We start from the raw sequence: 22,370 nt of genomic DNA on the forward strand, positions 1-22,370 counted from the left end.
AACAGAGGTCTGGCACACCCAGGTGTTTACACTGGCACAAGCACCGGGTGTTGAGTTAGCTGGTCCCTCCCAGACTCAACAGCCACGGCGCTGTCAGCCTGCGGCACACACCCCCCTACCTCCCCGCCAGCACTGTTTGCTCAAGCCCAAGGACACTGGTACAGCAGAGCAAACACCACAGACATGGTACAACACCTTCCTTCTTGCCTAGAGTGGAGCTGCAGGATGAGCTGTGTGCCATGTGGGCAACAGCATGCTGCAGGGGTTGTACCAAAATAAAACCTCCTGCTGCACACACCAAGGCTGGGGAATCGTTACTGGCTGGGAAGGTGCTTGCTCCAGCATGGGCTCACATCCACGCACCTTCCTCTTCCCCTGTGAGAGGACCCTGCAGGCATTTGTCCTCCTAGTTCAGGCCAAGCTGTGGCTCAGCATGAGGCTGGGGCACAGCTCTTCTGCCTGTGGGGCACAGGTGGGGACAGGGACCTGCCCCTCCATCACCAAACCCACCCCCTGCAAGAGCCCAGGGGTCAGCACCCTTCTCCCTCTTGCAGCAGCCCTCCTCCCTCAGCTCCCACAGAAGACCAGGAGTCTCTTTAATTTAAATAACCATAGGTGTACTTTTTTTTTTTCTTCCTCTCTCCTTAAAAGCACATAACATTATTCTCAACCCAATTAAAAGTGAACAGCAGAGAACTGCACAGAGGCACTGCTCCCTCCTCCCAGGCTCGGATGTTGCAGGATTCACTCTGTGGATGTGGTTGTCACCCCCAGGACCCTCCTGGGCTTAACCTCCATGACAGCCCTTTATCTGCCACTCTTACAAAGTGCTGGTTTGGTTCCCATCCTCCCACCCCGACCCGTCCCACAGCGGGTCTGACCCCTGAGTCTGTACTGTAAGGCCCCTCCAGTAAAGCCCCTTGGCCTCCACCAGCACAGCCCGAAGGCTCCCTCCCTCGGGGACCAATGGCTCTATGGGAACTCCCTGCCAGTCCCAGTTGAGGCTTTAACCCCAAAATGCCATATGACCACAATGCCACCAACGCAGGCAGCAAAAGCCAGATTCAGTGGTTACCAAGTAGCCACAGGTGACTTATCGCAAAGTTATAAAGCCTGCGCCATGAACAGGAGAGCTAAAGCCCCCCAGAACCATGGGCCTGACCCAGCCTTGCTCTTTGCAGATGGCATCAACACTTGGGCAGGTCCCAGCATGGGATCCAGGAGCCCTGCTAGTCCATCACCCCAAAGCACAGGGGAAACCCGTTTATCTGAACAGGGAAAGGAGTTCATTTCCCCCAAAGGGAGAGCTGAAGCCTTCCATGCCCCTGTCCAGTTGCAGCTCACCCACCCTGCAGCACTGCAGGAGCTTTACAAGCCCTGCAGAGCGGTTCCACCGAGATCAGCAAAGACACACGGGATAGGCACCATCTTTCGGCCAGTGCTGACCATGACAAGCGGCAAAACGAGCGTGACAGAGCCCTTTGCATCTTCAGTGGGTACTGCAGACACCAGGATGCCTGCTGCAACCAGGCTGAACCACCGCCACGGCAGGCAGTTGGCAGCACAGTTTCCCCAACACCGAGGAGGCTCTGAGCCAAGCCAGGTGCACAACACACACAGTATCCAGAGGTGTGCCACCACACATGAGGACAGGTTTGCCCAGGACTCCAGCAGATCTGTGCAGTTTTCAAAATCAAGCTGGTGGCTCTGAATGGTAGAAACAGGCATGGGGTTTCATTCAGAAGGTGACTAAGCCAGCAAGACTGGACAGCATTCACCTAAACACTGCCCAGACCATATATGCTGGCTTGGTCAGACTGCAGCTTCCCTCTCCACTGTTGCACCCCCTCAATGACCAAGGGCACTTGTTCAGACAAGGCAATCAAGTCTTAAGAGACACCAAGACTGGCTCCACACATTCCCCTTTGTGGCCCAGCTGAGGTTATTGGCCCTAGGTGCTTCCTTCAGAAGTGAAAGACTTGGCTCAGGAGTACCTGGGCAATGCAGAGCCCCAGCACAAGATATTGCTGTGACACAAGGGTCTCTCAAGGTGACAGGCCCTGCCCCAGAGATGGCCCCTGTGAGCTGCACCGTGCCAGATGGCAGCACTCTGGGCTGCCCAGGGAGGATGCCACACTCCCAGCACTGCTGAGGAGCCAGATCCTAGATTTTCACCCGATTCTCAGCCCTGTTTGAGCAGCAGAGTTATGCAGGTACAAACTACTGCCTGGTGGTTTCCATCTGGGACGGCACAGGGCCAGGCCAGCACTAGCTGAGCCTGCAGGAACACTCACGTGAGGCAGAGCCCAGCCTCCAGCCAGGTTTTCGCTGTCAGCCCATGCCAGCTGCCTGGGCTGGGAGAACTCACCTCTCTGGTCATTGAGCCCTTTGGTAGCACAAGTTTGATGCCTGAGAAATTCAGAAAAAGGAGAAGTTTCATTGTGAGAAAATGAACCCATAAGAGAAATCCACTCAACAGGGAACCTCAGCGCTGGCTTGACACCTTGTGTGTGCCATTTCCATGGTGTTCCCAGAGTTAGAAGTCACTGCTGAGGAACAGGAGTTCCTTCAGTATTTGGCAACAGAGAAGTCGCTTCAGCCACCACCACGTGGTGACACCACTGAAGAAGCATCTAGGATGAGTCCTTTGCCTCATTTGGACGGCCGGACAGCCTGAAGAGGGTCTCCCTCATAGTGCAGAAGCATTTGTCAGTGAGGTCAGAGACATCATCTGATGTCAGGCCTTTGGTCTCTATTGGAGGCAGAACCTCAACCTTGATTTTGCCTAGAAAAAAAGAGAAGAGCCTATAAGAAATCCACACACCACAGGAGCACCGTTCTCTTCCCTCCTAGGATCCCTGCTCCCTGCACCCTGGACAGCCCCAGCACAGCCCTCATACCCTTATAGGGCTTCAGGCACCCACCCCTGGGACACAGGCTGATCTCAGCGGTAAAAGATTGCACTGGGGATTAGACCCTGCCCTCAGACAGCTGGGCCAGGTGAGCATTTCCCTTGTGCCCCAAACTGACACCCCAGCAAAAGCCTGCCCCTTTGCAAGGCTGCTGCCTGCTCTGCCCCAGCCTGATGGCCAAGAGAGCAGGGGCAGCCCAGGGCCATGGACCCACTCAGCTTCAGGGCTGTGCCAGGCACAGCCAGCACCAGGTGCTCCCTTCATCTGCTTCTGTCCAACCCTCCTGCCTTTGGCTGGCTCCAGCCATCCAGGCAGGGAGCACAGCAAGCACAGCTTCCTCCCACAAATGAATTAGTGCTCCAAGTTGACTGAAAGCCAACATTCTGTCCAGCGCTTGTAGTGACAGACTTCAGAGCTCTGGTATGACCAGGTTCCTTTGTTTCCTTGAAAAGGGTCTCTGCTTTGAAAGATCAGGAGGCAGAGCACACTTGCTTCTTCCCCCAAGCCCTCACCACACGATTTGGGCTGTGCCAGTTATGACATGGAGAGGCGGTGTCCAATTATTAATGGGAACATCCCTCACTGTATTTAATTACATTCTTTCCTGAGTTAACCCAGCCCAGGGTCTGGTGCCAAGTGCTTTGAACTGACTCCACACATCTCCCAGAGGGAATCCTGTTCACCCCAACTCCGCTTCCCTCCCACACCCTTGGGAGCCAGATCTTCACATGGTATGGCATCAACCCTGTCTCCAAGTGACTGTAAAGACGCTTGGGCTCTTCAGTACCTGATGTAAACAGATTCTTCTTTGGGTTATAAAAGGTGGTGAAGGAGGAATACACCACAGGGATCACTGGTACCTTGGGGAAGAAGATGAAAAAGAGAAGTTACTTGCACTGCAGCAATGCAGGAAGGCAGGCCAGAGATAAGCAGCAAACCTCATGCAGCAGAGCTGACCGGGCCCAGCTCTCAGACACACAGGGTCCACACAACCCCACAAGCTAGATGCACTTCCAAAGGCTGGGACAGTCAAGAGTCAAATGGGACCAAACCCACTCCCCAGCAACTGAAGGCACTAGGGCCAAGTTACACTTCAGTCTCAGGTCAGCACTGGCTCTCAAGGGCTCCTCATCCCAAGCCAGGCTTCAAAACCCAGGTATTTTCTGACCTGCAAACATTGAAAGATGCCTATTTTGACAGGCCTTGCTGTGCTGTACAAGCAGGCCAGCTGGTGTGCCTTCAGCTTCTAATAAAAGGAGTCACCACTTCCAATCAATTGCTCCCAGGGAAGCTTCAGTCAGGCAGACACACAGCCAGGAAGGCAGGCAGAGTCATTATTTCAGTGCTGATAACAGACACTATCTACAGCCGGTGACTCAGGGGGACTGTTGGCAGAAGTGGGTGCCATTTCCACTGTACTTTCCTTCCAGCAGCTGCCAGCCCCTGCCTCAGTTGCATCACCCTGGCAGGAATGGGGATATATGGTACAACGCAGGCTACACCCTGGGTTTGGCCAATCAGACCCAGCAAAAGATCTGGCACCTACTCCCTTCTCCAGGATCCCTGCTACAACACCTCTTTTAGGGAAAGCAGTTTCCCCTCAGGCCTCAAGTCATCCCTGTCCTGAGAAGTGAGGCAGAGCATGCATGGGAAGGCAAGGCACCCACCTCCTTCCAGCTGCCTCTCCAGCACCTAGGTCCCAGCACCTGGGAGCCAAGCAGGGTGGCCCAGCTGCCAGCAACCACCTGGGCCCACGCAGCACAGCCAGGTCTTCAGCGTCCCTGGCACACTGCCCCAGAACCCTGCCCAGACAAGCACTGCTGCTCCTTTGGAGCACTGACAGCTCTAGCTCTCCAAAGCCAAGGAGCAGTTTGCCTGCTCCCCCACTAACTGCTCGTGGATCTTGTAATTTTGGAGAAAGAATGCATTTAAGGCCCACCAAGAAGTACCAGATGGCTGTCTGGGAGGGAGCAGCTAATTCCACACAGAGCAAGCTCAGATGTTGCTCTAAAGTACTAGCATTAACATCCTGGATCAACACCATGCTATTGCAACCTGGGGGACTGAGAAATGCATCAACAGCTTTGGGATTCCCTAGGCAAGCTTTAAAGCCCGCTGGGCTCCCTGCCAGAAGCCAGCTGTGTGCTGCAGCCATGCTCCCAGGAGCAGGGCACAGATACTGCACCGCCACACTGCCAGGTGCCTGCAAAGCCCAGAGGTAGGGGGTCCACTGTGCCAGTGCCCCATGCTCTGCCCTCCAGATGGGACACTGGGACTGCAGTACTGGGGCAGCCAGGAGAGAGGACAAAGCAGCTTCTCTTGTCTGCAGTCACCCACCCACAGGGGTCAAGTCCCTGTCACACAGGACAGAAAAGGCTCTTTGCTCCTGCTGGGACTTATGATACCTAATGGTTTAGCTGAGGAGCTCAGCTATGACCTGGGAACATAGCTTACTTGAGAGCAAATAAACTATTCCACTGCATGACCAGTCTGCAAGGCCACTGCAAAAGCATTCAGGGTCCCCATGCAGGGGCAAAGCACTGTTACCTGTGCCTGGACAGCAAGGTGGAATGCTCCTTTCTTGAATGGCAGCAAATCCCCGGTGCAGTTCCTCGTGCCTTCTGGGTACACCCATACCTTCACCTGTATGTGGTAAGGTAAAGCTCTGCTCTAGCAATCTACTTGCAGTGTGGATTGGCAAGGCCAAGCCACCAGACAGCCTTGCCAAGAGCTGCAGGTGGCTGTAACCAGGTGAGCCAGCACCAGGAGTGCCACATCCCTCCATGCCACCCCACCAAGCACCACAGTCACACTCACATTGTCAGTTGCCATAGTCTTGGCCACCTCTGCCATCACCATCTTGGCACTGGTGGTGCTCTTCCTGTTGATGAAGATGACACCACCGAGGTAGATGATGAGCCCCACAGTGCCGGTGTACATCAGCTCTTTCTTGCCCACCTGGACACAGTTGTTGGGCAGGACCTCCATCAGCCCTAACGTGATGGCAGAGGGTGAGACCCAGCAGTCACCCCCCCCCTGCCTGCACTCAGATGGGACAAGAGACACAATCTGAGGTGTGGAGAGGGGTACTAGGGACAGGCCAGTGCCTCGTTTCCCTGCTGGCTTCTGCTGCCATCAGCAGAGCAGAAGAAGACTCAGCACAGCAGAATTACAGCAGCAGAGTGGCTGCAGTTCATAGCAATTCCCCTCAAAAGGCAGCTCACTCCTTGGCCCCAGGGTGCTCAGTAGGGGCGCCCAGCACACTGACACACATGCCAGGCCAGCCAGTGCTATCAGAGAGGCAGGGAAGTAAGAGGGAGCCAAGAAGCACATGAAGCTCAGCAGGGGTGCGATTGTTCAGCACGAGGAGAGACCCTTCCTTGCAGCCAGCACCGAGAGAAAGCTGTACCAGCTGGCTCAGTAGCACAGACCAGCCAGGGCAGGGGGCTGCTTGGCCAGGAGATACGAGCAGGATTTCTCTGATGGTGAGCAAGGGAACTGCCCCCTCCCTCCCAGCAGCTCCTCACCCATCATGTCAAGGATGCTCTGGTGGTTGGACACAATGATAGCAGGGCCTTCCACTTCGAAGTTCTTGAGTCCCTTCACCTCAAACCTCAGGCCAAAGAAATACTTGAAGGTCTTGACCACAGTTTTGATGATTCTGCAGATGAGAAGAGCAGTCAGCAGAGGACAGGGAGGTGCCAGGGTCTGCTATACACAGGGTGGGTGGAAGGAGACAAGAAGAGCTCTGTGACAGAGAACCTAGTCTCATTTGCCCTGTGGCCCACCTGGGTGTCTGTCCTGCACAGTTCCACGTGCTTCAGTTGTATGCTAAGCCCTGTCCACTCCCAGTATGGGAATTTTACTGGAAGTCTAGGAGAAGCTGATTATAAGTTTGAGGCTGGTACAGCCAGACTCAATGGTTCATGCTTCCTTCAGGCTGTCAGCATCAGCTCACAACCAGGCTCACTATAGACTCTTTGGGAGAGACAAGTCCAGCCTAGCACAGCTGCAAGAGCCCTGCAAACAGAGGGCAAACTGGAAGCCCTCCAAAGTCCAGGAGGGAGGGATGCTGGTTTCAACACTGGATCAAGGACCACTCCTGCTGCTGCCAGTCTTACCCATTCAGTGCTGTTTGTTTCGGCCTATGCCATGGCTGTAGTCTGCTCCAATGCTACCAATGATGAGCAGAGCCCCATAAGTTGTTTACACAGTTCTCCTAGGAGCTGCTACTCCCTAGCACACGGGTATTAGCCTGAACACCCATCACCCAAGAAGGCTCTGCCAGTTCTGCTCCTTGCAATGCTGGAAGATGCGGCTTAAAAATACAGACAAACACAGGGTGCCATTACTCCACAGGAGTCCAAGAAAGATGGAGAATGAAGGTGAGAAACCCTTGCCTGTACCATGCAAGGATGCAAGCAGCAAATGGGATGCTCCCCACACAGCTTGGCAGAGGCTAGGTGCCTCTGGCAAACACATCTTCAAGCTAATAACTTTTGCCCGTCAGTTCAGTTCCCCAGCAGATCTACAGGTCTGTTCACAAAGCTCTCAGCTTTCTTCCTCTACCCCTGAGGGCTGGGGGCCCAGCTAGCATGCTGGACACGCCAGCAGCTCCACTCAGCCCTGCCAACGCATGGAGCAGGCTGCCATGCCCTTGCTGCACACATCCCACCCAGGCTCGCTGGCCAAGACCCAGCCAGTTCTTGGGAGCAGGGCCCATCTATGCCACCCCCAGACAGGTGGGAGCTGGGGATCCTCCAACTCGGCCAAAGGACACAGCCAGAAGCTGGCAGCACACAGTGGCTATTTTGGGCAGGGGAGCCGCCATTTGCCAGAACAGGAGGCAGAGGAGCTTGCACATGAACAAAGCTGCCAGAAGCAGCCACCACCTCTGCTCTGCTCTCCCCTACCCTAGAGCAGATTCAGGAGCTGACCTGCCCTCCCAGCAAGCATCTGGATGCCCTGCTTCAGGGCCCACTTTCTCCCTGGCTGACAAGAGATGGAGCTTTCCTCTCTGTAGGAGGTGACCATGGGACAGCACCAGCTTCTCCCCCACCACACAGTCCAGCTGGAGAGCCATGCGGCACCATCAGCCCAGGAAGCATCCCTGTCGCCCAGGGTGGGAGGCGAGCACCTGGTCAGCATTTCATCCTAGCTTGGCAGCAGCTTCCAGCATCCACTCTCTAAAAGTATCTCCACCCCTGTTACCAGCTCTTCAACGACACACCTCTGTCAATGCAACCTTCTCCAGCTTGCACCTACTCACAGTGCGTTTCATACCTCTGTGGGGTGCCCTGCCATGCAGACCGCTCAGGCATGGGCTTTGACACTGGAGTTCAGGTCAGGACAATGACCACAGGTGACACAGCCCTGTTCAGTCCCTGTCATTCAAACTTGCTGCAAAGCTTAGAGCCGCACCCAGGGAAAGGACACTGGGAAGTACACAGGCTGCAGAGCTCCTGAGCACCACGGGCCTGCACAGAGGTTATGGGAGTGCAGTTCAGGTGACGAGATGAGGGGTCAGGTGAGGAGAGGCACGGTGACACAAATCAGTGAGGTCATGGTGGATGCCATGCCACCAAACTGACCTACATCCCACTTCTCCTCCCTTCCAACTGCCAACCAAAATAGAGGTCACTGCTCTGGAAGTCACACTGCTCACTAACTGCTAGGAGAGGCTGGTTACACATTACTCAAGAGCAACCATCCAGCTTCCTCCTACCAGTAAGTAGCCAGAGCTTCCTTGCACAAGATGTAGCCTGAGTCACTGAAAGAGGCAAAGGGGCAGAGCTCAGAGCAAGCAAAGAACCACCAGGTGACTGGCAGCCCTGCTGAGCTGGCCATGTCACTCACAGGGTTAAGCACATGGGTCCTACTCCCCTCTAACCCTGCAAGCTGCTTCTCTGCTGGTATGAATGATCCTGACTTGGTGCAGTCAAAGCTGCAGAGAGCTGTAAATCTGGCATCCTTACTGCCAGATACAAGGAGAGAGTAGAAAACTGAAAGGAAATGTGCCTTTTCAGTGTATCTGTGACAGCCTGAGTTCAAAAGCCAGCAGACCCCAGCTTCATGCGCTCTGCTTCACAGGCTGTGACAGAGGCCTTTTTAGGATCCTCTGATTTCAAGGATTAATGAAGTGTGCTAACCAGATTGGAAGCTCTTGCAAGACATTTTGCTGTTAGATAAACAGCTCTATCTCTACCAGACACAGAGGGCAACCTCCTCCAAGTCACACCAGCTTGGCACTGGAGCCAGGAGCACAGCAAGGACGGGGCGTTCTGCACCAGGCAGTGACACTGTTATCACTGTCTGTCCACCAGCACATGCTCTGCTCCAACCCCCTTCCCCGAGCCAGAGTATGCACACTGGGATGTTGCAGTAATAAGGAACTCACTGGATCACCTCAGCCACAGACCTCCCGGGGCTGCGATACTTGACTAGGATCACCACCCAATGCCAGTACATGGAAACGATGGGCTTAAATTACAGGAAAAGGGTGGTTCTGGCCAGAATTCAGCTCTGGGTTTCAACACGAGAAGCTGTCCAGTGCAAGGAGCTCTTGTTCCCAAGAAGTTCCTTTAAGTTTACTGAAGATTATTTGCAAAGTTTTACGGGTGGGGAAGAAAAAAAAAATTGAGTGCCTCTGTAACTGACATCATAAATTCTCCCAGCTGCACAGCTGTTTGTGCGTTAGAAAGCCACTCCTGAGCAAGCCAAAGCTGGAGACGGAGCTAGGCTGGAGATCCCAGAGCAGACTGCTGTTTCCAGTGTCTGGGCCACGGCACCACAGCAGATCACAGACCATCGACTTGGGCAGGCAGAGCAGAGCCCACAAGGCAGGATGTCGGTGCCCTGCGCCCACTCACTCCACCCCAAGTCCTGCCTGTGAGTGCCAGACTGTAAAGCAAAGTCCAACTCCATCAGCTGAGACACTGCCTAACCTTTGATCCAAAGGGATGTAGGAAGACAACAGGGCTCCCCTTTCCCCCACACCCACACGACTTGGCCCTGACAATGGATAGTTGGAGCACATAAATAGCTGCCTACAGGAGAGCAAAGCAAGGAGCCCACATTCTCCTGTGCTGCCAGCAGATGTGCCAGCCCTGCCCTTAAAATGTGCCTTCGCATGTAGAGGAGCTGCTGGACAACAGCAGCTCCTCAGCCACCGCCCCAGGCACCCTGTCAGAGGACACAGGCAGCCAGGCCTGACGACAAGCAGTGTGCTCCGGGCCGCAGCATGGCTGCCCTGCTCCTTGCACCAGGCCAAGGGCAGCATATTAAACACCGTGTGCCAGTGGGCAGCCCTGCTGGCATCACCTCTGCTTCTGGAGGTGGGGAAAAAATTAAAAAAAAAGCTCCAAGCAAACACTGGTGTCATGGAGCTTTCCCCAAAAGCTGTGCGGCCCCTGGGGCACAGTCACCTGCCACCATCCTCACACCTGCCAGGCCCCTCATCCCTCAGCAGGGCCCTCTGAGGGCAAGGGCACAGCCATGGGCCACAGCAGCTCCCAGCACCCTCCATGAGCCAAGAGGCAACCCTGCTGCCACAGGGGTGGCCACCCGAGGGTCTGCTGCCACAGGCCTGAGGTAAAAGAGGCCACCACCACCACCACCACCACTCCCCTCCCCCTGCCACCACCACCAGGTGAGGACTGAAACCGACCCCCCCCAGCCTGCATTTCACCCGCCCGTGCCTTAGCCCTGCCACTCCACCCGTGTCCGCGGGGCTGCCTCGCTCCCTCCGCCGCCTCAGGCGCCCCCCCACTCACCCACCTCATGTTCTTGACGGTGCGGCCGCCGTTGACCAGGAGGCAGGCGGGCACCGTCAGCGCCGAGGCAACGACGCACAGCAGGCAGTAGAGGCCGATGCGCAGCGCGAAATTGACGGCGGGGCTGAGCTCCATCAGGACGTGGAGCAGCAGCAGCACCGCCGCGCCCCACAGCAGCCACCCCAGCTCCATCCCTCACCGCCCAGCTCGGCCGAGACGCCACTACCACTACCGCCGCCGCCGCCGCCGCGCCGAGCAGCATGCGCTGCCCCCGCCTTATGTGGGCGGCGCGGACGGCGCGGCCCGGCCCGCCCGCCGCTCCCCGCCCCGCCGCTCCCCTCAGGCGTGGCGTGGCGGGCCCGTCCCCTCAGGTGGAGGAGGGCGGTTCCCTTAGGCGCCGCGACCGGTCCCCTCAGGTACGGCGAGGCAGCCGGTCCCCTCAGGAGAGGCAGCCGGTCCGGTCCCCTCAGCCGCCGCGGCCGATCCCCTCAGGCGCGGCGGGGCGGGCCGGTCCCCTCAGGTGCAGCGGGCCGGTTCCCTCAGGCGCGGTGGGGCGGGCCGGTCCCCTCAGGCGCCGCGGCCGATCCCCTCAGGCGCGGCGGGGCGGGCCGGTCCCCTCAGGTGCAGCAGGCCGGTTCCCTCAGGTGCCGCGGCTGGTCCCCTCAGGCGAGGTGTTGTGGACTGGTCCCCTCAGGCGAGGCAGCCGGTCCCCTCAGGTGCAGCGGGCCGGTCCCCTCAGGTGAGGAGGGAGTGTCCCCACAGGGAGCTGTGGGGGCTCAGTGTCCCCTCACACTGCAGTGTGGGTCTGGGTGCCCTCACAGCATGGAAAGGAGGGGGTTTCCTCACCTCGTGGAGTCTTGTGGGGTCTTTGGGTACCTCATGGTGCCATCAGTGGGGGTTTTCACACCCTTCGTGGTGCCATATAAAGTCTTTAGGGTCCCCTCATGGCATGGTGAGGGCTTTGGGTGCCTCATGGTGCTGTGGGGGGGGTTGGGACCCTTACGGTCTAGGGGCTTTTGGTCTGTTCATGATGCTGTGTGGGGGCTTTTGGTCTCTCATGGCATGGTGAGGAGGACTTTGGAGGTCCCTTATGGTGCCTATGGGGCCTTTGGGGTCCCTTATAGTGCCATGTAGGATCTTCAGGTCCTTCATAGTACTTTATGGGGCCTTTGGGGGTCCCTCATGGTGCCATGTAGGCTCTTCAGGTCCCCTCATGGCATGGTGTGGGGTTTTGGGTACCCTCTTGTTATTATGTGAGAGTTTTGGGTCCCCCCATGGTGCCATGTTGGGTCTTTGGGTCCTTCTTGGCACAGTGTGGGGTCTTAGGGTCCATCACAAAAATTCCTAACTGGCTGAGGTCAGCATGAGTCAGTAATGAATTTTTGTGACAGATCCCCACTCCCCCCATCTCCCTGCCCCTCATCTCCCCCACGTCCTCTGCTGGTGCTTGATGCTGGTTTTCCACTGGCACAAATGTGCTGAGTGGGATGGAGCTTTCCCCACTGGCGTTGGGGTTAGCTCAGCATCAGGCCCAACAGCTTTGGGGGTGCGAAGCTGGCAAGGCAGATGAAAGCATGTCTGCTGGAACTGACACAAACTGTTTCACTGGCCTGAGCAGGTTTTGCAACACTTTTTATAGCAAAACCCCAGTCCCGTGGGTGGCGGTGACTTCACCGGGGTAAGATGTGACCCTGGCACTGCAGTCCCGAGCATCCTCTTGGCATCCACAGCTTTTCAGCTCTTGGAAAACTCAAGGAAAAGTGATTTTCCTTTTCCAAGTAACGCTTGTTCCCTCGGCTCTCCCTAGACTCAACAGCAGAGGTAGTGGGCTGTTCCCACATGAGCTTTCACCAAAACAGCGAGGCTCACTGCATTTTTACTGCTCCTGAGCAGCTTTAATGCTTGAAGCAGGAGACAAGCTCCTCTCTGCTGGAGAGCTCAGGGCCGGCACTCCCTACAGCTGCCAGGCAATGACATCTCAGAGCTGGTCTCATGATTCCTGCTAATGCCACAAAGAACCCTTATTGTATTAGCATCTCGATGCAGCATTAGATTAATCCCTTCAGCCTGCGTTGTACAGGCTGTTCAGAGAGCCTTGCTCCAGCGCTGTGCCAGACAGCATATGCCTGGGAAGTCACTGAGACCTTTTCAGCTGAACATATGCTGGCCCAGAGCAATTCTGCATTATCCTCGTGACTTTCGCTTTTGTTGACATGGGAAGAAAGTCACTAGTGATCTGTCACTGGGGCATCATGCGATCCAATCCGCTCAACTTACAAATGCCGGCTGACATTAGGAAAGTGAAATGCGAATTCCAGCACAGCCATGGTGCCGATGGCAAACAGCATTAGCAGATACAGCATGGTGGGGATGGTAGTTGCACGTTTGCTTTGTGTGTGGGCTCCTGAAGGAGCTCAGCTGTAATTCTCTTCTCCCCACGCTCTCCAACAGATTATCTGGAGTAATGCAAATGAAATGTTTGATATTAGTTTGTAGCTCAAGGAAGGGGAGTGATTTCTGATGCCAGATTAGAAGCCAGACATGGGCCTGCCTGCTAGCAAGCAGAGCTGTCACACTGAGTTATTTCATAAGGCAAGCGGTTATGCTGCCAGATGACGACAGCCTGTGCATTAACATTATCATAACAAACTGCCTGATGGAAGAGGGCCTGTGAGCCTCGGTGTGCTGCATAACGCAACAGGGATCACGTCATCAGCCCTGAAACATGTCTGTTTTTGGGCAGAGGCAAAGGCAACCCCCTCCTTGCCCTCCCAAGCAGCAGCAGCCAGAATGAAGCAGTTCCAAATTATTTAAAAAAAATAACCAGCTTGCTAGATTGCACTGTGTGTTTTGCATATTTAAACTACCAACTGAATTATTTAGATGCATTGCAAGTGTACCCTGCAGGTAGTCTAGCTGAGCAGGGTCCACAAACACTGGCAGAAGCGAGCACCCAGCCAGTGCTGAGCAGGCAGTAAATCCTTTGTGGCAGGGGCTGCCTGTTGAGGGTGTATGTGGCACCCAGTGCCTCTCAGCACCCTCAGCAGAGACTTCAAAAAGCTGCCTCAAGTAAGAGCGCTAACAGCAAAGCGTTGTGAGGAGAAGGGTCCACACAGCATTGCTGATGGTGGGATTCCTGTGGCTGGGTCTGTGGCAAGCCATAAAGCCAAGAGTATTAACTTTGGCCTTAGTTTTCTGATGTCTTATAATAATTCGTCTGTGTTTTTTATCTTTTATTTGCCTTAATTTATTGCTTCCCTTGGAAACATGTAACCTTGCTTTTGATGACTAGCTTCTGACTGGAAAAGAAATGGAGCCAGGGAGAACATCTCCTACGCGTGTGGGGAGAAGGTGAGCAGAGAAGGGAAAAGAGGGAAGGCATTCAGCAGGGTAGGAAGGAAGGAGAGATGTGTCCATCGCCTGGAGTCAGCATGCGGGGCTGAGCAGGTTGTGGAGCAGCGGGAGGTTCAAAGCCAGCCGGGTGCTCCCGGGAGGCACAGGCTGAGCAGAAGGAGGGCTGGGTCTGTTTGCAGAGCAGCATCTCAGTCCTGGCTGCCACACCATGCATCTGCCCTTGACTTCCTGCGGTGTCTTTGGCAACTGTACCCAGCAGCCTGCTTCTCTTCACCTCCTGCCAAGGGACATGTGATGAAAGCAGCAGCTGGGTTTGGTGACATTAAAGCAGGGGGAGGAGGAAGAACCCAGCCAAGCTTCTTCATTCTTGGCCATGTCAAGGCATGCATGTGCGTGGCTTGTGAGGCCTCCCAGGAAGGGCTGGTCGTGTGGGCAGCGCAAAGCCCTGGGTTGCTCAAGCTCCTACACAGCAATCCCTGCTGCTGGGTGCTGCAAAGCAGCTTCAATTGCCAGGAACCTGACAACAGTAAGATGATCCACACATGTGATAAAACTTCTTCCAGACCTCTATGTCAGTCTATCCACCCATCCACTGATCCATCCTCTTCCCTCTTTACCTGTCTCAACTAGCAGCTGGCTTTGAGTGACGTCTCAGAGCCTGGCATCACTGCGTCTCATCTCTGTGTAGCTTGGGGTACAGAAAACAGCTCAGCATCCTGATACAGAGGTAGCCACACTGCTGTAGCTTGTTCCCATGTAGGCAGAGCTACTGACCAGTAACCTGGAGCGTCTTTGCACAGTAAGCAAGGCTGCCCTAGGGGCTGACACCAGTAGGAAGGCATCACTGAAATCTTCTGGAAGTGTTGCCCTGGCAAGGACAGTGAAGAGTTCTGACCTGGGCTCTGCTGTATCTACTGCTGTGCACTGCAGAGCCCGCTGCAGGCCACTCGGCAAGGCAAGGCTGGTGGTTAAGAGCGGTTTGTGCAGAGGATGTGGGTGAATCCCATTTCCCTCCCAGTTGTTTCAGCTTAAAAGGGGCACCAGTGCATGGGAGGTGAAGTCCTCCTGCTAGTTCTCATGTGGGTGGTATGGAAGCCGACGGCTGAGCCCACGCTTGCACAGGCAGAGCCTCAGACTGAACCCCCCAGCTGCTGCCTTGGCTCCTGCTGCCCAGCGGTCACTCCCTTTAGCTGCTGTGCTTTTAAGCAGTAACACGTCAGTGTGCTCGTGACAACTGAGTAAACACTTGGGGAGGAACTGGGCTGTCGACTCAGAGTGGTTTGAATGTAAGCACTGCAGTTACCCACAGGACTACGTAGCAACAGGGTTGCGTAAAAAGCAGAAGCATGAGATTGCTGAGCTGCCGTGGTGCTGGGGTTCTGCATGCACAGCCTCCGCTGGCCACTGGAAAGAGACACCCTGAGGGAGTATGACTCCGGGAACATGCAACTAAGAGAGGAACATATTGCAAAAATATATTAGATATAGGTACAGAGCCTTCCTTCCTGTAACCTTTACTCACCATAACTCGATTGAGAAAGCAGGTGCGTTATGGCTCGGATGTTCGCTCCAGCCAGGCATAGTTTTATGGTCCCCATTTGTCAGGGCTGGGGTGCTTCACAGGTTTCAGACCTCACATAGCCTGTGCTCTGCAGGTGCCTTGGGACACCCAGCCCTGCTGCTTAACCCACCTAAAACCATTTCTCAGCCGTGCTTTTTAAAGATCTGCTTTCTCTGATCTTGTCTTACCTCTGCCTTGAAAAACGCAACCAGTTATTTAAATCCACCTAAGATACAAGGCTGATTTGGCATGGTGCTTATCCGCATGAGGAACACCACACAAGCAGCCCCACTAAGTGCCAGGGCACTGTCCCCTGGCTGTCAGTGAGGCTGGAGGTTGGTGTTTGCAGAGTCAATGTACCAGGAGTCAAGGATTACTACTAGGGCTTACACCCCAGCATGCTTCCCAGCACTGCTTTTTATTTTTTTCTTCTGGCAGACTGTGCCAAAAACAGGAGGCAGCAAAAACATGAGGCTGCAAGTTCTTACTGTTGCATTTGCATTTCTACACCCAGGCTGGAAATCCCCCTGCACCTGATGTTCTCTGCAAGACATCGCACCATCCGCCCCAGCTGAGGCTCTGAGTAAAATAAGAGTGTACCAAGCACAGGACACAGCCTTGGAAACCACATCTCCGCTGGCTGCTGCACTCGAGCTCCTCTGGTCCCAAGGCTGTAAAATTGGAATTGCTTTTCTTTTTTATTTTCCCCATTTGCAATAGGATTAGGCTTTTTCCCAAATGTCATGCATAAATAAAGGGAATCAAATTGTTTCTAATGGATTTTGTACTGGTGGAAGGGGCTGGTGTTTGACCTGGAGACTGATGGACTGAACATGGAAGGCAAAGCCATTAGCCAAAGGCTTCTCTTGATGGGCAGCCTGGCACTGGAGAAGGGTTTGCTGTGTCTCCCATGTCAAAGACTCATCTCAGGAGGCCACCAGCCAGCAGTGGTATAACGTGCCCCACCTGGGCTGGATTCAAGTGATGGTGCTGAGCTGTCAGGGCTGTGTCTCTGTTAGGTGCTCATGGCCAGCGCGTGCCTGAGTGTGCCTGCATCATGCACACTGGTGCAACCTGCTTCTGAGACAGCAATCTTCTCATCCCCTCGTCTTCTGTTGCCTTTGATCCCTTTGCTGAGGACATGTAGCTGTAATTACAGGAAAGATGAAGATCCTGTTTCCCTGGGGAGCTGCAGTAATTACCACTGTGCAGCGGCCCCTGAGAGCTGGAGCAGCAGGAGACTGAAGCTTTGGGAGTTGAGGCAAGATGCACCGCAGAGAGGAAAGGGAAGCTGATCTCCGTTGGGATCTCCTTCCCTGCCTCCGAAAGGGCATTCCCCTTACTCCACAGCATCACTCGGTACCTGCTTAGTGCAGGCCCTGTTAGTAGGAGCAGTGCCCTCCCCCTGTACACAGACAGCAAGCAGCGTGCTCAGCCTTGGTGTTCCTGGGTCGCCAGAGCTGCCGGCGCTGTGCCGCAGGGTGTGCCAGTGCCACGGGACACAGCAATACCACAGGGCCTTTGGGATAAGCCTGTGAGTGCAACTGAACATCAGCTCAGCTTCTGTGCCACGGGGCTGTTCCTCGAGTTGAGCTCAGCGCATGGGGAACGCACAGCACCTCCACAACCCCAGCTCGCCCCAGGGCTGCTGGTTGCTCTGCCTGCAATAGCGCACACTGCTTGCAGCGGTGCCACCGCCTCTCTTTGCAGTCAACTTTTATAAGCGATCCCATCCTCCTGCTCCTGAGCATGTCTCCAGCTCCCTTTTTTCCAAGGAAAAATGGACTCCAGCATCTGCATCGACACTTGCTGGGCTGAGCACAGGAGCTTCTTGGAGAAGGAAAAATGGGTGGTGCTGCCACATAGCAATGGAAATGTACTGACATGGTTGGGGCAGAGCAGGAGGGAGCGGTGCAGCCTGTGGGGCTTTCAGCACAGAGACCATTTCTTTTGCAAAGACTCCAGTCTTGCCACAGGGATGAGCTCCCAGTCTTGCCTCCGGCTGAGCCACTGGGCAGGGACTGAGCTCAAAGGCAGGGCTGGATCCCTGAGCAAGCTGCTGGGTCCTGTTGCACTGCTGCCAGGTAGCAACTGTATTTAGCAGAAGCACGACATGAAAACAGTACCCAGCACCTTGGGTATATTAAATCAGTACCTAGGTCTTCCTGGGGTACTTGTGTGGGAATGGCAGGTCTAGGCAATTTGGGGTGCTGAGTAGGATGCTGGGGTACCTGGAATCAGATGCCACGAACTCCCCAGCTGGTTCCCTCTCATTGCACAGTTTGGCTGGAGCTGCCACTGTGTTGCAACTGGCTCAGGATCTCCTCCAAGTGTCAGAGTCCAGCACAGGGTGAATTCTTTTCCTGGCAGGCCTCCCTGGCCACTGGAAATGAAACATGTGCACCTCAGCGGGCTAAAATCCACACGGGCAAAATTTCTCCATGAAACAAACAGTTTCTCTGTTTCCCCTGTTATTGATTAATGCCTCTTAATGACTCCAGCTAAAAAAATCTTGTAGTTGCTGCCTGTCACGAAAGATCAATGGAGCAGCATTAGCGAGAGATACAGAGGCAAACTGTCCCGGGCGAGTTCTCGCAAAAGCCATCTCTGGGAGCAGCACCACCATCTGCTCAATCAACAGATCAGCATGACCTCTCCCTCTTGCTTGCTTTTTTTCCCTTTAAGCTAGCTGGGCAGCAAAGGCTGCTCCAAGCTTTCACAAGGACTAGATTATAACTATCCCAATTGATCTGATATGTAAAGAATAAAGGAGCCTCTTAAGCCAGCTGTCTGCATTGGAAAAACTCAAGTGGCTGTGCAGACAGGGTCAGACCCTTATTAATTCCTGGATGCTCAGGACCCCGCTCACACGATGCATGAAACCTGTGCTGCAGCACTGGAGGGAGTCAATTAGTCATGACAAATCCAATCTGACTTGTCCCTGGAGCTTTCCCAGTCAGCTGCCTGTGCTGCCAGAGCCATTTCATGAGCCCACCACCACCGGAGCCACCATGCCCCATCTCTCCTGGCCCTCTTGTGATACTACCTTGTTTCTCTTATTCCCCCTTCTCCAGAAACCACGGTGCTCTGTGTGTGGGGAGAAGGGGGAAGCCCTTTGCTGCTTCCCACATGCCCACCACCAGCCCACACCATAAGAAGCTGCGACAAGTAGGCATGTGTCCCAGGTGAAGCGCGGCCATGCGTGGAGGTTCTGGGATGGTGGGGAGGTCTCTTTTGCTCAGGCAGCTGCTGTCTTCTTGAAAACCTGTGCCCTTTTGCACATCAAGCCTCCAAACTGGAGCCTCTTTCCTGCAGCCACCTGAGGTCAATAAACTGAGAGTGCATGGAAGAGGAAGGTCGGCCTAAAACCGCAAGAGCTGTGTGTCTTTTCTCCCAGCACAGCACCACTTAGAGATGGTTCAGGTGGGCATGTGGGCTGATGCTCCGGGTGAAATGAGTTTCCAGCTCCGTGCTGGTGCAGCTGTGTTGGGCTGATGCCGTGGGCTACTTGATGTGGTTCAGATATCAGCTGGGAGAGCCCAGCCCCTTGTTCACGCACCAGCATGCTGGGCATGACCCCAGAAGGCTGCAGGGGTGTCTGTGACCACCAGTCTTTGCCTGGCTTGTGCCACACTGTGATGCCACCAGCTCTGGTGGGGAGAGGAACTCTGAATGGCCAGCTTCAAGCCAGCAGACATTTGGATGCTGTCCCACTCCGAGCACACTGGTCTGTGTGTCCCCGCACACTGCAGGTGGGTCTGCTCATCCCACCTGCACACCTCTGGCTGCTCCAAGACCAGCTGAGTCCCGTGCCTGCTTCCAAAGAACAGCCCCTGGCCCAGAGCATGGCTTTGGGAGACAAATGCTCAGGGAGAAAGCCATGTCCTGGCTCTCGCAGCAGCAGGAATGCTCTACCTTGGGGCAGGGGAGTCGTGTGTAGGGGCTGGGGGCTGGCAGGGGCTGTCTGCGGGTGCTGGCGAGGAGGGATCCCCTGGGTTGTGTCCTCTAGTGCAAGCCGTGATGATGAATAACTCCGTAACCAGCTAAGCCTGGGCAGGAAACTGCTTGCTCAGCCTCCTTGTCCACTTTTCCTCTCAGCTGGGAAGAGCCCATGGTTGGCACGTGACAGAAATCCTGATGAGTGGCTCCCCTTCCAGAGCCGCTGGGCTGGCAGAGCCGCAGGGCTGCCGGCCACAGCCACCCCCCCCACCCCACCCCCCCCTGCTTCAGTGCTGGGGCTCTGGGTGAGGGCAGGGGTGTCCCCGGGGTATCCCCAGACCAGGGAGCTGGTGGTGAATGGAGGCTGAGACCCCCGAACTATCCCCAGCAAGCCAGCAGCTCTGCGGGGTCTGCGTGCCTGGCCCAAAGCTTTCGACCCTGCCTAATTCCATAGCGCTTGATTACAAGTAGCAGGGATTTGGAGAGGAAGCAGAGGGGGTGAGCATAGGACAGATTGGAGGGAAGATTGTGCTGGGGGTGGCAGGACTGTCAAGCCAGAAACACAAGAGCTGATTAGCATTTCTAATTATAACCGCTGCGCTCAGCCCCATCAGGGCTCGTCAGACAGAGGCAGCTGACAGCGTTGTGCGGAGCCAGCTGTGGATGCCATGCAGGAAGCACAGGCGATCGGCCTCAGATCCTTAAAGGATGCACAGAAAAGAGCATTAGAGCTCAGATCTGTCACCTCCTGAGCTGCAGCAGCGTCTGGGAATGGCGGGTGCTGTCCCAGCCCCCCAGACAGAAACCCCTCGGGTCTGTGGCCACAGGGCCGATCCTGATGGCCGAGATCTGCTTGGAGAGGGGAGAGCGTGGGCAGGGGGGAGCACATGCCCCTCTTGGTTCTGGGTCCTGCACCCCCTGCCAAGCAGCAGCTCTAGGTACTGCAGGCAATGGCATTGGCCCGTGCTGTCCTTGGCTGTCACCCGCTGCTGACATCCCACCCGGAGGAATGTGGGTGGCAAAGGGTGCTCTGGAGGGGACAAAGGGACGGATGGGTCTGGGTCCTAGCTCACAAATCTGGGGTACTTCGCTGTTAGCACTGGCTGGCAAAATAATTTATTCGGTTTTGAATAACATTATCATGTAATCAGGTAAATATTATGGGCCAGCTAACGGCTGTTACAGGGTGTGGGTGCCACCCCCCCCACCCCCCCCCAAGAGCTCCGGTGTCCCGAGGGCACAGTGCTCTTGGGATGTGGCTGGGAAGTGATCAGAGGCCAGCACACCACACGCTGTGGGTTTAGCAGAGATTAGCAGGGCTTTCATGGGCTGAGTGACCCAGGAGACACTAAAGTGATTTAATCAAGGGAGTGAGTGAAAGATTCCTAGGGAGGAGATCAGCACTGACTGCTTTTGGCATCTTCTGGATGCTGACAGCTCCTGGGGGACCACCTTCTCTTAACTCCATGCCACATGGAGCCGCTCTGGATGCCTTCCTGCTGCCAGGAGCCCAGCCTGGCAGTGCTGGGGGATTTCTGGGGAACGGAGAGACCCCTTGCACAGGGGCAGTCCAGGCTGTAGAAGAGGGCAGCAACATGAACATCTCTGCCAGGTCCTCCACGTGCCTGGGATATAAATGGGAGACAGGCACTACGGGGAGAGATCTCACTGCCCTTGCGCATTGAATATAAGATATAATCACACCTGCAGAATTTTTATTACTCGTTTGATTGGATTAATTAATCATTCAGTGATAACTGCTCATTAGGCATTTCAACGATCAATACTAATCACTTAATTACTTGGTCTATTACAGCTGGGGAAGGTCTGCTCAGTCCTAATTAGATTCTCCGGCCAATCCACCCCTCAACGTTGCAGAGATCTGTGGCAGTTCAAGCCTCTTGCAGCTTTGGCACAGGCGTGTCATTTCCCATCTCTGACGAGGGTTTCGTTCTGCCCGTATGCACCGCACTCAGCCCCCAAAATCAGGGTTAGAGGCGTGGGGAGACGCAGCAGGACGGTGGGCTGGGGAGTGCTTGTGTGCAGTGCAGGATGCTGCTGAGCCCAGGTCACAGGCACAGAGGGGATGTCACTGCAGGCAGCCACCCCGGTGGGACAAATACCCAAAGGCAGCTCTGTGATGGGGTCGGTGGGCAGGAGTTGGGGTGAAGGTGAGGGGTACAGGGCGGGCAGGGCAGGAAAGCTGCTGCCACCGCTCAGCCTTCTTGAGACGGCACTGAGGGTGGTGGGAGCCAAATCCTGGCAGGCTCAGGCGTGCATGGTAATAACCATCTTCAGGCTGGGAGGGAAATAAGGAATTTACTGGTGCTTGAGTAGAAGAGCTATTTCCCTGTTGCTGTGAAGAAAAGCAGCATGTTGCAGCACCGGGACCCTCCTCATCCTCACAGCTGACTCAGTTACTAGGCACCCAGTGATGCATCTTTCCTTCCCCACTATTTTCCGAATAACCAACCCCACCATAACAGAAAAAAAAAAAATCACAGAGGCTCTCTCTTTTACTGCTCTAATTAAAACTAAAAATAAGCTGTGTAAGCTCCAGAGAACCATCTCAGCTTCAGCAGGATGTAAAGACCTGCAGGAATGAGATCTGCAGGCGACGTTAACCTGGCCCCGTTACTGAAGCAACGCCGCAGGCAATGTCTGCTGGCTCAAGGCAAGCATGGAGGTCAGGGTGCCGCGCTGGCTTTGCACAGCGTGAGAGCATCAGGGATCTCCGCGATGTTAAAAGAAGGCAGCAACCAAGCTGCAGGATTTGGGATGTTTTGGTTCGGTTTTGTTGCGATGCTCATTATTTATCATTGCTGTTCAGAT

At 55.1% G+C, this 22,370-nt stretch overlaps 1 protein-coding gene and 2 long non-coding RNA genes across 3 annotated transcripts; 1 reads left to right on the plus strand and 2 right to left on the minus strand.

Moving 5' to 3' along the window:
- Positions 1 to 595: 595 nt before the first annotated feature.
- Positions 596 to 10,952, minus strand: AGPAT2 (1-acylglycerol-3-phosphate O-acyltransferase 2). Its single transcript, XM_055793891.1, has 6 exons — positions 10,689 to 10,952; positions 6,440 to 6,573; positions 5,730 to 5,905; positions 5,460 to 5,555; positions 3,700 to 3,772; positions 596 to 2,785 (listed from the first exon to the last, which is right to left on the minus strand). Exons 1-6 carry the CDS (start codon positions 10,874 to 10,876, stop codon positions 2,634 to 2,636), a joined length of 819 nt encoding a protein of 272 aa, XP_055649866.1. The 5' UTR covers positions 10,877 to 10,952; the 3' UTR covers positions 596 to 2,633.
- A 42-nt stretch (positions 10,953 to 10,994) lies between these two features.
- LOC114010455 (uncharacterized) lies at positions 10,995 to 16,369 on the plus strand. Its single transcript, XR_008745479.1, has 3 exons — positions 10,995 to 11,100; positions 13,977 to 14,035; positions 16,114 to 16,369. It is a non-coding gene; the product is annotated as an uncharacterized LOC114010455 (long non-coding RNA).
- LOC129783684 (uncharacterized) lies at positions 14,034 to 14,946 on the minus strand. The gene is made up of 3 exons (XR_008745478.1): positions 14,813 to 14,946; positions 14,656 to 14,726; positions 14,034 to 14,555 (listed from the first exon to the last, which is right to left on the minus strand). It is a non-coding gene; the product is annotated as an uncharacterized LOC129783684 (long non-coding RNA).
- Positions 16,370 to 22,370: the final 6,001 nt, after the last annotated feature.

This window comes from Falco peregrinus, chromosome 1, assembly GCF_023634155.1.
Source record: "Falco peregrinus isolate bFalPer1 chromosome 1, bFalPer1.pri, whole genome shotgun sequence".
In the NCBI taxonomy this organism is placed as follows: domain Eukaryota; kingdom Metazoa; phylum Chordata; class Aves; order Falconiformes; family Falconidae; genus Falco; species Falco peregrinus.

Bases quoted from the DNA above. Each gene is read 5' to 3' on its own strand.
- AGPAT2 (XM_055793891.1), bottom strand. From the start codon at position 10,876: ATGGAGCTGGGGTGGCTGCTGTGGGGCGCGGCGGTGCTGCTGCTGCTC. The intron at 6,574-10,688 runs GTGGGTGAGTGG...TCTCATCTGCAG, and splicing joins CGCACCGTCAAGAACATGAG to AATCATCAAAACTGTGGTCA. The intron at 2,786-3,699 runs GTACTGAAGAGC...CTTTTTTTCTAG, and splicing joins GAAGAATCTGTTTACATCAG to GCAAAATCAAGGTTGAGGTT.